The sequence below is a fragment of the Aquarana catesbeiana genome, linkage group LG13, assembly GCF_042186555.1.
Source record: "Aquarana catesbeiana isolate 2022-GZ linkage group LG13, ASM4218655v1, whole genome shotgun sequence".
Taxonomy (NCBI): Eukaryota; Metazoa; Chordata; class Amphibia; order Anura; family Ranidae; genus Aquarana; species Aquarana catesbeiana.
This window is the reverse complement of record NC_133336.1, coordinates 39,496,574-39,508,580: the sequence shown is the minus strand read 5'-3', so window position 1 is coordinate 39,508,580 and position 12,007 is coordinate 39,496,574. Positions and strand designations below refer to the sequence as shown.

Below are 12,007 nucleotides of genomic sequence, written 5' to 3'. Positions count from 1 at the left end.
CACGGCTCCGGCACTGTGATTGGCCGGAGCCACGATGACGTCACGCATGCGCATGAGAGCTGCCGGAAACGGCACACTCACTGAAGCAAACACCGTGCATGTGCCAATGACGTAGGCACATGCCGATACAGGGGATAGCTTCTAAACCGTGCAGGTTTAGTAGATATCTGGGGTAGCTACAGGTAAACCTTATTATAGACTTACCTGTAGCAAACAGTGGATTGTAAGGGTTTACAACCACTTTAAGCGTTAATTGCATGTTATAGGGGTTAGGCTAAAGCCCCGTACACAGGGGCCGAATGTCGGGCGGCATATGCTGGTTCAATAGAAACCGGCCGACATTTGGCCCTTGTGTACTGGCTTCTGTTGAAGGGGCATGACTGAAAAAGGTCTGCCGAGCAGCTTCCTCTCGGCTCTCTCTGGAGTGTTCTGGCGGGGGGCCCGAACACTCCAGAGAGAGGTCACTGTTAGTGCTGGGAAAAAAATCGATTTAAATCTTGAATCGAGTTGAGAGGTCAAATCGATTCAAAATTTAAGCAAATCGATTTTTTTAGATTTTTTTTTTTTCACTGCGCCGGTCCCGAGGCGCTGCGGGCATAAGTTTTTAGGCGAGTGTGTACTAGGCTCGGGGTGGGTGGGGGTTAAATGCTAGAACCTACTATATTGTATGGTTACTTGAGATATTTTGTTTGCTTTTCTTTTCCGCCTTGTACATATGGGCTTTAGCCTGTATAAGAACAGGGAGTACAGTAAGCTTTTACTAAGAATTTGCTTTGTCGTCAGCCAACTTCAAGTAAGCAACTTTGTTGAAACATTTAAAGCACTCTTCGGTTCCATTTTAGGAAAGTTCAAAATGACTCTGAGTCATGAGTGCCAATGGTAAACTACTTACAAGCTGCTCACAGACTACAGTAAGCTTCAATGCTACCAGAAGCTTGTTGAAAAGACTGCTAGTCTGTATTAAAGTGGTTGCGAAGGCTAAAGGTTAATCATTTTAATGCATTATCTGCATTAAGGTAAAAAAATCCTAGGTGTAGCTGCCCCCCTTCCTTTAAAGCGGAGCTCCACCTAATAGGGTAACATCTGCTTGTTTGGTTCCCCCACCCCCCCTCTGCTACTATATCTGGCACCGTTCGGGAGAAGGGGGGAGCAGGTACCTGTTCCCACTTCCGGGAGACCTTGCTGCAGCGAGGCGAGGTCCCCCAGAAGTTCGGCCCCCCTTCTCCTTCGTCCTCCGCCAGGCCATTCACAAAGTTGCCCAGTAGGGAACCGGCTGTGAATCTGCAAGGATTCAATGCCGGTTTCCCTTAGGAGTGGCTGCGGCAGCACCCGAGAGCCAATTGAAAAATTGGCTGGGGTGCTGACATTTGCAGGTTTTTTGGACAGGTAAGTGTCCGAATATTAAAAGTCAGTAGCTGCAGTATTTATAGCTGGTGACTTTTCATTTTTGGAGGGTGGCGGGGGACTGGAGCTTCGCTTTAAATACTTACCTGAGCCGGATCTTGGTCCTGCTCTAGGCTCAAGAGTAGCAGCAGCTCTGGACTCAGTGGGAGTCATTGGCTGCTGTTGATCAAATCCAGCGATGGTGAAGCCGAGCCTCGTGTGCATCAGGAGACGCACACAGTGCCGCTCGGGATCAAGCCTGAACGTGTCACCCCAGCTGCTTGCTGGGGGTGTACTTGAAGACAGAAGGACCCATGAGCGCCAGCGAGGAACCCCAGAAGAAGATTGGGGCTGCTTTGTGCAAAACCATTGCAAAGAGCAGGTAAGTATAACATGTTAAAAAAAAAAAAAAAAAGATCTCTTTCAATCACTTAGAGATCAATCTTTACTTTACTGGAACTGAAGCTTGCTTGAACAAAACTGCCTTACACCTACTGAAGGATGTGCAAATGCACATTGTTCTTTTACATGAATAGAAATTAAATCTTCCCTCTGCTTTTGGCCATTTTGCTTATATGTTGCAAAACCAGCTCTTCAGAAAGGAGGTTGAGTGAGAAGTTCACTGTTTAGTTACAAATTCAGCTTGGGGCAAAAACAAAGGAGGATCCCCAGGAATTCTTTTTATCTGCAAAGGAATAATGGGCAGAATCGTTTGTGCAACTAAGCAGGTTAAATTAAATTAACATCAGATTGGGCATATGAATAGGCCTGTGGGGGTTTTCCCCTCAAGGCAGTTATACATTTAAGAGGTTTGCGTTATGTGTAAGGTGTCCTTATCTTCACACAATGCAGTCTTTGTTTCAATGAGACTGTAGAGGAGGAAGTCAAGAATAGAATAGAACTGCTTGATTGAATTAATCATTCTCTGGAGGAGCTTAGTCGTTTGGTTAGTATTATCTTCCTTTTTTTTTTGGTAGTTTAGATTAGAAGCTTTGTGAAATTTTGTATTTTTGTATCCCTATTGGGTGGATACATCATCGTTATCTTGTTGACCATTGTCCACTTTACTTCATACTTTCCTCTCACTTTCTGTTGTGTCAAGCAGGAAGTGATGGGAAATTTCCCCAATGGGACGGTGACAGCACAAATCTGAAACGTAAAAAAGGACATTTTGGCTATACCTACATGTAAATGCTACATGTAAAAACGCTTGGTTTACTGGAGCATATATTGAGATTTGGATGAAGTACTACATTTTTTTTTTTTTAGAAGTATTTATTTGTGGTTACATTTTAAAGCGTAGTTCCGCTTAAAAAAAATAAATAAATAAAAGTCAGCAGCTACAAATACTGCAGCTGCTGACTTATAATAATAGGACACTTACCTGTCCCAGGGTCCAGCGATGCGGGGGAACGAAGCCCCGCTCATCTCCCCTTCCTCTCTGCGGCCCTGGCATTGGACACTAAGAGCGTCCGGCTGTGCCTTCACAGCTGAGCATGCACTGCGCATGCGCGAGCCGCGCTGTGACTGGCCGAGCAATCATCTGGGACCTCTGACGTGTCCCAGATGATTGCCGGGGGGGGTGGGTGGGATGATCTTCCTTCCGGCACCCCAGGTGCGCCTGCAGGAAGTGGGAGCTGGAACCCTCTAAAAAGAGGTTTTCTGCTTTTCTTTTATTCTTTCTTTCCTGCAAAGAAAATCACACCATCTATGGCTGGCTTAAGTCTTGCTTGTGATTCGCAATTGTTGATGCATGTAGTGAACAGTGGAATGCAGCATGTGGGAGTAAATTATCACTAATGATTGCATTGCGTGTCAAATTTATGCAATCAGTCCATACTACATGCATACATTGTATGTGTAGTGATCACTGGGGATTTTTGTAGCATGATTGTCTATATATGAATCCTCAAGCTATAATACTTGTAATGTGGAGTATTGTTTCATACTGTGTATTATTTTATCACTTTAGGGCTCATTTCCAAGAAGTGGGTTTGCCTTTAAGGTCTACTATCCATCTAGCAAAACAGCAGAAGATAGGTAACTTTTTTTTTTTTTTAAGCTCTTCAAGATGTTGTTTGCTTTTTATACTTTGTATCCATGAACAAAGAGGGGGTTAGGACTCTTTCACACTGATCATTTTTTGATATTTTGGTATTTAACCACTTGGGAGGGTGGCTCTCTCATTCTGGGACGTCCTACTCTCGCTGCGCTTGTGCGTGGCGATCGATAGTGCGCTGTATCCCTAGGACACGACGCATCCCCGATCTCAGTAAAGAGCCGATGACGAGGCTCTTTACCCATGTGATCAGCCGAGTCCCGCTGTCTTTGTGTCAATAGTTGCAGCAGCGGGACTTGGGAGCGAGCCTGCAGGAGGGGCCTGGAGCCCCGGAGAAGAGGATCTGGGCTGCTCTGTGCCAAGCGATTGCACAAAGCAGGTAAGTATAATATGTTTGTTATTTTTATAAAAAAAAGGGGGGTTTACAATCCCTTTAAGACTGAGTGACATGTTTTATTTCAATACCCCTTTCATTTTCTGTGATGAACAGGGAGAACCTGCACAGTGCATTGTCTGGCAGTTTTTAAAGCAAGCTTTTGTGATGTCAAAGAAAACTAAACACACAGCCACCTAAATTTATTCCAAGTACTTTGTAAGCGACAGCCTGTTGGGATATCATTTAAAATATACAACATGTATTAGTGATAGTTTATGCCACGTGTTACCTGTCAATTGTTTTTTTTTTTGTTTTTTTTCTAATAAATTCTACATATAATTTTTGTATTTTTTTCTTCTTTCCAGTAAGCTGCAGAACATCTGAAAAAATGGAAATGGATACATGTCAGTGGCTATCTCCTGTCCAAAAAAAAAAATGTATTTTATAAATATGGTTCATCTGTGTTTTATTTGTTTTTGTAATAAAAAAAGAAAAAAATACTATTTGTTTCATCAATAATCTCAAGCCAGGCCTGATACACTGACTGTTATGTGAGGGGCGTTTTTCCTCAGCACTGGCCTAGAGCTGTATGTGTTCTCAGGGCTGCTATTGATCTCAGCACTGTATGCCACATTAGACCTGATTTTGCTGCCATCAACAGAAAGTCGTTGCCTAAAAGCTAGAAATGTGAAAACTGTCAGCGTATAAAATGGTCTGAGCGGTGTCTTATGACTTTGTTCCTTTGTGCTGTGTTTAACATAAATGTAGAGGAGGACTAGGCAGGGAACTTGCCCCCAGGGCCGGCGCCTACAATATATGTTGGGCAGGTGACCCTAATTAAAGATGCTCCCCTAGTTACACCTGCAAACTTCCAACATCTACTTCTTTTGTGACTCTGAGATGTAACTGAAAGCAGAGATGCAATCAAATGCAAAGAGCTGCAAAGGAAGTGCTGGAAAAATTTAAGGGCTTGTTCATGTGCAGCCCTCTGAAAAGCAGTACACAGTGGATCACATTTCTCGGGGTGTTTGACAGGCAGTGAGGAAGTTATGTCACCTCCTCACAGCTTGCTTTGACCCTAAAAATTCTGACCCTTCGGGTCGATTGCACGCGGTTGCAGTACACCTTATTCACTTTCCGTGGCAGTACTGCTTGCCAAGTGCAACATGCCGTTTTACCCATGTGACATGGTACATCCCTGAGTGGCTTCATGCCTTAGTTTCGATGGGCAATAAAACCACAGCTCAGTCCCCTGTTTTTATTGCCACATGTGTATATGAGCCCTAAAGCTATAAAGCTGACTAGGGATTTATCTTTGACATGGTATTTTATTTAGGGGATTCTTCTTCTTTTTCCAGAGCAGTGGTCATCTTGTTTCGGCTCAATTTTTTTGTTTACAATTTCTCATTTACTGACTTTTTTTTTTTTTTTTAATGCTGAACTCAAGAAGAACGAAGTCCTCCCTTGCGGTGGTTGGGGCTGTGCCCACTCTGCAGGTGTCACTGCCTGTTTAAGTCTAGGGAAGGGAAGATTACCCCTTGATGTGATATGTGATACAGCACGTGTCTACACTATCCCAAACTGTGTGGTTTTAAGGTTCATTGAGAGGAGTACCCATTTTATACTGCTTTTAATAAATGTAATTGGTAATGCACTAGGTTAGCGTGCCTGACATTTTGCTGTCCCGCGACATTTTGGTGTCCAATGCCAGGCTATAGTCCCTGCATTGTTCTTGAAGATGTTAGAGGATCTAAGACTGCTGGAGAGGTAGCAGGGGGAGCCTATGGGAGCAGAGGCTTGGATAAGTAGAACTTCTTTTCACAGTCCTATACACTTGCAGGGCATTGAGTTGCTGCCATGTGATTGGCTGATTAGCAATTTGTGTTACCAAGCCATCGAACAGGTGTACCTAATAAAGTGGCCGGTGAGTGTATATGTGTCATACGATGGGCCTGTATACTGTATGTGTCATACGATGGGCCTGTATACTGTACATGTGTCATACGATGGGCCTGTATACTGTATATGTGTCATACGATGGGCCTGTATACTGTATATGTGTCATACGATGGGCCTGTATACTGTATATGTGTCATACGATGGGCCTGTATACTGTATATGTGTCATACGATGGGCCTGTATACTGTATGTGTGTCATACGATGGGCCTGTATACTGTATGTGTGTCATACGATGGGCCTGTATACTGTATGTGTGTCATACGATGGGCCTGTATACTGTATGTGTGTCATACGATGGGCCTGTATACTGTATGTGTGTCATACGATGGGCCTGTATACTGTATGTGTGTCATACGATGGGCCTGTATACTGTATGTGTGTCATACGATGGGCCTGTATACTGTATGTGTGTCATACGATGGGCCTGTATACTGTATGTGTGTCATACGATGGGCCTGTATACTGTATGTGTGTCATACGATGGGCCTGTATACTGTATGTGTGTCATACGATGGGCCTGTATACTGTATGTGTGTCATACGATGGGCCTGTATACTGTATGTGTGTCATACGATGGGCCTGTATACTGTATGTGTGTCATACGATGGGCCTGTATACTGTATGTGTCATACGATGGGCCTGTATACTGTATATGTGTCATACGATGGGCCTGTATACTGTATATGTGTCATACGATGGGCCTGTATACTGTATATGTGTCATACGATGGGCCTGTATATGTCATACGATGGGCCTGTATACTGTGTATACATGGAGAAAAAGTTGGCGCTTACATCAGCCTCAGTGAAGATCCACCTGACTATTACAAACCTAAAAGTAAATGACTGTAAAAAGTCCATAATGTGACACTTGAAGACAGCCCAGTGAAGATGAGAAGCAAACTCTTGAGAATGCTGGGGGAAGGAAGCACAGAGGCGCCACCCTAAGTGCAGTATGTTAATCAATTTTAATGAGCAAATCATGCATATATACTCACAAGAGTAAATTAAAAACGGCATGTCAATAGAGGGAGAACAACCGTCCAGGAGGGAGCCCATCCGTGGCTGAACGCTGGTGAATTGGAGTGGGTTGCGTCGGCGGATGCTGACATTTCCTAGGCATGGAGCATACAGAAAGCCGGGGGATGACGACACTTCCGGTTGGGACGGTGGACCAATAGGCGACGCGCTTGCGGAGCATGCACTCCTTCAGGACAGGGAAGCTGAAGACTGGGGGGGACTGGTGACTGCCAGGTGTTTTTTCACCTTAATGGATAGGATCCATTAAGGTGAAAAAACACAAACCTTTACAACCCCTTTAATACTACTTGAACCACTTCAGCCCCGGAAGGATTTATCCACTTAACTACTTCAATACAGGGCACTTACACCCCCTTCCTGCCCAGGACATTTTTCAGCTTTCAGTGTTGTCACACTTTGACAATTGCGCGGTCGGGTCATGCTACACTGTAACCATGTGAAAATGTTATTGTTTTTTTCACACAATTAGAGCTTTCTTTTGGTGGTATTTAATCACTTCGTTTTTTTTTTATTTTTTCCTAAAAAAGAAAAAAAAATAAAACAAAATTTTGAAAAAAATAAGAGCTTTTCTTAGTTTCTGTCAGTAAATTTTGTAAAGAAGTAATTTTTCTCTGCTGATGGGCGCTAATAAGGCGGCACTGATGAGGCACGAATATGCCGCACTTATGGGCACGGATAGGCAGCATTGATGGGCAGCAGTGATAGGTATTGATGGGCGGCAGTGATATCCAGCACTGACGGGCATCGCTAATGGGTACTGTTTGCTGGCATTGGTGAGCACTCACTCCTGACACTGGTGGGCACTCACTTCTGGCATTGTGGGCGCTTTATTGTAATCGGGGCCCTGATTAAATGCCTAGATGTCCTCTGTGAGGAGATGCCGCTGATCGGCTTCCCTCCCCTCACACTCTGTCAGTGATTACCGGCATCTCCGTGTTTACATGTGACCGGCTGTGATTGGACACAGCTGATCACATGGTTAAAGAGCCGCGGCCGTGGCTCTTTACACAGATCGGGGTCGCGCCGTGTCCTAGCAACATGGCGTGGCCGTGATCGTCAAGCGCCCGCCCCCCCCCCCCCTCCCCTCCGGGGGCACGCTACAGCAGCCGTTCTGGGCGCTGTCCAATTATGTCCACCCAAAACGAGAGCCAGGGGGTGGGCGGCTTCCATCAGGCCACTCTACCTTTTACAGGCCTGATTGGTGGAGTGCTGCAGAGATGGTTGTTCTCTTTCTACAGAGAAACATAACCAAAACCACTTGCCGGCCGCACTATAGCCAAATGATGGCTAGTTATGGGAATAGGAAATGCAGGGGTAACATGTCCTTTATTGGGGAGCATTTATTACATTTTTGAGAAATGCGGGGTATGCCTTTAACTGTTTGCCGCTTATATGACGTCGCGGATTTTGAGCGTGATATCTGAATGATGCCTGCTGTTACAGACATCATTCAGATATCGTCTTTTAGAGCCGGCGATTCCCTTCACCATAAGAACAATCATATCGGCTGTTCAGCCGCTTGATTCTTCATACAGGCGGCGGGAGGGGACGTCACCCCCCCCCCCCCCCTGCCACCCTCTGGTGCTTGTCCCTGCCATCAGCGAATCGGAGAAGGAACCAACCGGCCCCAGATGCGGACCATAGAGATTTCTGGCGGTCCAGATGGAGTCTCTATGATCGGTCAGAAGCTGGGTGCGATGTTATGACGTCACGCCCGGCCTCTGCATTTGGGCTGGGAAGCTGAGATCTTCTTTTTTTTTTTTTTTTTTTTTTTTTTTTTCAGGCTTCCCAGCCTACAGGTGAGATGTGGGGGTCTTATTGACCCCCCGTATCTCACTGCAAAGATGACCTGTCACACACTATTCCTATTACAAGGGATGTTTACATTTCTTGAAATAGGAATAAAAGTGATAAAAAAAAAGTGTCAAAATAGAAAAATAAAAGTAAAATTAACAATTAAAAAAAAAAAAAATTTAAAGCGCCCCTGTCACCGCGCTCTCGCTTACAGAAATGAACGCATACGTAAGTTGCGCCCGCATATGTAAACGACGTTCAAACCCCACATGTGAGGTATCGCCGCGATCACTAGAGCGAGAGCAATAATTCTAGAAAAAGACCTCCTCTGTGACTCTAAACATGTAACCTGTAAAAAAATGTAAAGTGTCGCCTATGGGGTTTTTTAAGTACCGAAGTTTTGCACCATTCCAGGAGCATGTGCAATTTTTGAAGCGTAACATGTTAGGTATCTATTTATTCAGCGTAACTTCATCTTTCACACTATACAACAAATTGGGCTAACTTCACTGTTTTGTTTTTTTTTATTATTTTAATGCATGAAACTGTTTTGTTTCCAAAAGAAGCGCGTTTGGAAAATTGCTGTGCAAATACCGTGCAAGATAAAAAGTCGCAACAACCGCCATTGTATTCTCTAGGGCAGGGACATGCAATTAGCGGACCTCCAGCTGTTGCAGAACTACAAGTCCCATGATGCATAGCAAGATTCTGACAGCCACAAGCATGACACCCAGAGGCAGAGGCATGATGGGACTTGTAGTTTTACAACAGCTGGAGGTCCGCTAATTGCATATCCCTGCTCTAGGGGTCTCTGCTAAGAATAAAACATATATAATGTTTGGGGGTTCTAAGTAATATTCTAGCAAAAAAAAAAGAAAGATGTAGGAAAGAAATATCAGAATTGGCCTAGGTAGCAAGTGGTTAAAAGAAAACGAGCTGCTGAAAATGCTCACTGCCTGGCCTTGTTGACCAGAAGCGGTGACTTGGTTTTGCCTTCACTGGCTGCATGCTTGATCTAGATTAGTGGGTAAGAAAGCACAGCAACTGAGGGATGAACGTGACAGCCAGGCAATTAGTATTTTTAGAAGCCAGCAGCGGTATGCGCGGTATTTTCTATAAATATGTCTGGTTGTTGTGTGGGGACAGCTGGGGGATGTTACGAAGCAAGGAGGAATGAAGATTGTATACACAGCGTGGTGACCCCGCACGACCCCTCCCCCAAGCCCCTGTAAATAACCGCGGTATGCACTCACCATGGCAACCGCAAGACGCCGCCGGCCGATTGGCCGACTCCGCCCTCCCTCCCCGCGCCACGTGACCCACCGCTGCCCTATCAGCCGCCACCGGCCGCGGCGCACTGATATCATCACCGAGCGCCCGTCTCCTAGGAGATCAGTAGTGGAGAAGGATGGCGGCCAGGCTGGAGGAGCTAAACGTGACCCCGGAGGAGCTGGAGCGCTTCAAGTCCGCCTTCCAGGACGCCCGCTTCCGGGAGCTGTTCGCCCGGTACGCCAAGGAGATCAGCGACCCGGAGAACCGGCAGCGGTATGAGCGGGAGATCTGCGAGATGGAGCGGGAGCGCGGGGTGGACGTGCAGTTCCTCCACCCGGACCCGGGCCACGTGCTGCACACCAGCATGAACGGACAGCGGAGCTGCTACCTAAACGTGTGCAGTAACGGGCGGGTCCCACGGCCCGACTGTGCGCCGGCCAAGGACAAGGACGGGCGGACCGGCCAGCAATGGCGCCTGCCGTGTTCCCTGAGCCCCGCCCGGGAGGAGCTGAACCCGGAGGGGGGCAGGGATCTCATCTACGACGTCATCTTCCACCCGGAGACCCTCCGCCTGGCCGCCACTAACGGCAAGTTCAAGACCCTGGTGGACCTGACCGCGCTGGACATGGTGTCCCGGGGATTCCGCGTGGTCCTGGACACCGCCAACGTCTGCACCCTGGAGGAGAAGTACCGGGGGGTCCCACGTTCCTGCGTGCTCCGCAAAAGCTACAGCGACGCCAAGCCGAAACCGCAGGACCCGGCCGACCCGCTCAGCTTCCCGTACCCCTACAATGTGCCCAGAGTGCAGAAGAAGGTCACCCGGGGTCCCCCCAAGGTCCAACCGCCTCCCCCAGACCGCAGAGCCAACCAGGAGCCCACTGTCCCCCGCTACACCATCCGCCATCGCTCCTACGTGGACATCCAGGACTACCGGGATGCCAGGGACTCGGCGCCCAGCCCCGTGCCCAAGGAGCTGGTCGTCACCATAGATCTGCCGCTGCTGAACTCCGCCGCCGAGGTCCACCTGAACATCGAAGGGAAAGCCCTGAGCCTGGAGTCCAAGAAACCGGCCTACAAACTGCAACTCAAGCTGCCCTACCTGGTGGAGGAGAAGAAGGGAACGGCTCAGTTCAACAAGAGCAAGAGGCAGCTGGTGGTCACCGTGCCCGTCGTCCAGCAGGACGCCCTGAAGAGGATGCAGGAGCAGCTGGCCAATGGCCCAGAAACTGAGTCTAAGTTGTCCCCATCCCCCGACTCTGCTACCCAAGAGTCCAGCACCACCCCAGAGTCCGGCATGGCGGCAGAAAGCCCTTCTTCTGAGGGAGAACCCGGGAAGGTCAGCGAGCCGATCGCAGCTGGACACGTCATCCATGCCTTGCCCGAGGTTCCCCCGGAGTGCCCCATCTTCACTTGTTCCCAGAGCGCCACCACGCTGACGTTGGTCATCCACGTCAAGGACATCGATGAGCACAGCATCACCTCCGAGGTCGGCTGCTATCAGTGTGAGATCCGCTTCTGTGTCAAAGCCACCAACACCCCCTACCTTCTGTTTGTACAGTTCCTGCCGCAGTACAACCTCAACACGAACGATATCGCCGTGAACGTTTCTGAGGACAATGTAGTCATAGAGCTGACCAAATCCTCCGAGTGCTTCGGGCTCTGGAAGAATCTCTACTTTGGTGTGAATAGCAATTCATTACAGGTAAGGGGACTTGTGATCGCTTCTCTTTTTAATCGTTTTCAATCTCAATTGAACAGAAAACCACTCTGGCTTCACACATACATTAATGAGGTTTTCATCCCAACCCTTTCATTATATTGTAATTTACCAATCCATAGATGTGATGGCTGCAATACTTTTTTTCTTTTATTAGGCTTTCTTTATTTTCACCTGGTGATCTGGCCAATAAGTCTGTTGTTTTAAAACTGAGCAAGCTGTCCTGCAGTGGTAGCAGCTGAAGGGTTGAGAGAAACTATTTACCACTAAACAGGTTGTTTACAATGATCCTCCTCCTTTTATCACCAAACACAACTGTTTGCTGTAAGGCCCCTTTCACACTGTGGCGGTGGGGGCGTCGGCGGTAAAACAGCGCTATTTTTAGCGCTGTTTTACCGTCGTTTTT

The 12,007-nt window shown here is 47.1% G+C and overlaps 2 protein-coding genes across 2 annotated transcripts in view; both read left to right on the top strand.

The window, feature by feature from the left end:
* The window catches only part of POLE2 (DNA polymerase epsilon 2, accessory subunit), a 45,118-nt gene extending 40,800 nt beyond the window's left edge, over window positions 1-4,318 (top strand). Inside the window, 2 exon segments of the mRNA XM_073609895.1 lie at window positions 3,356-3,423; window positions 4,184-4,318. Of these exon segments, the coding sequence (XP_073465996.1) occupies window positions 3,356-3,423; window positions 4,184-4,202 (87 nt within the window). The 3' untranslated portion in view covers window positions 4,203-4,318.
* Window positions 4,319-9,969: 5,651 nt separating this feature from the next.
* Window positions 9,970-12,007, top strand: part of DNAAF2 (dynein axonemal assembly factor 2) — a 7,994-nt gene continuing 5,956 nt past the window's right edge. The window contains exon 1 of the mRNA XM_073610430.1: window positions 9,970-11,586. Within this exon, the coding sequence (XP_073466531.1) occupies window positions 10,021-11,586 (1,566 nt within the window). The 5' untranslated portion in view covers window positions 9,970-10,020. The remainder of the gene's footprint in view (window positions 11,587-12,007) is intronic.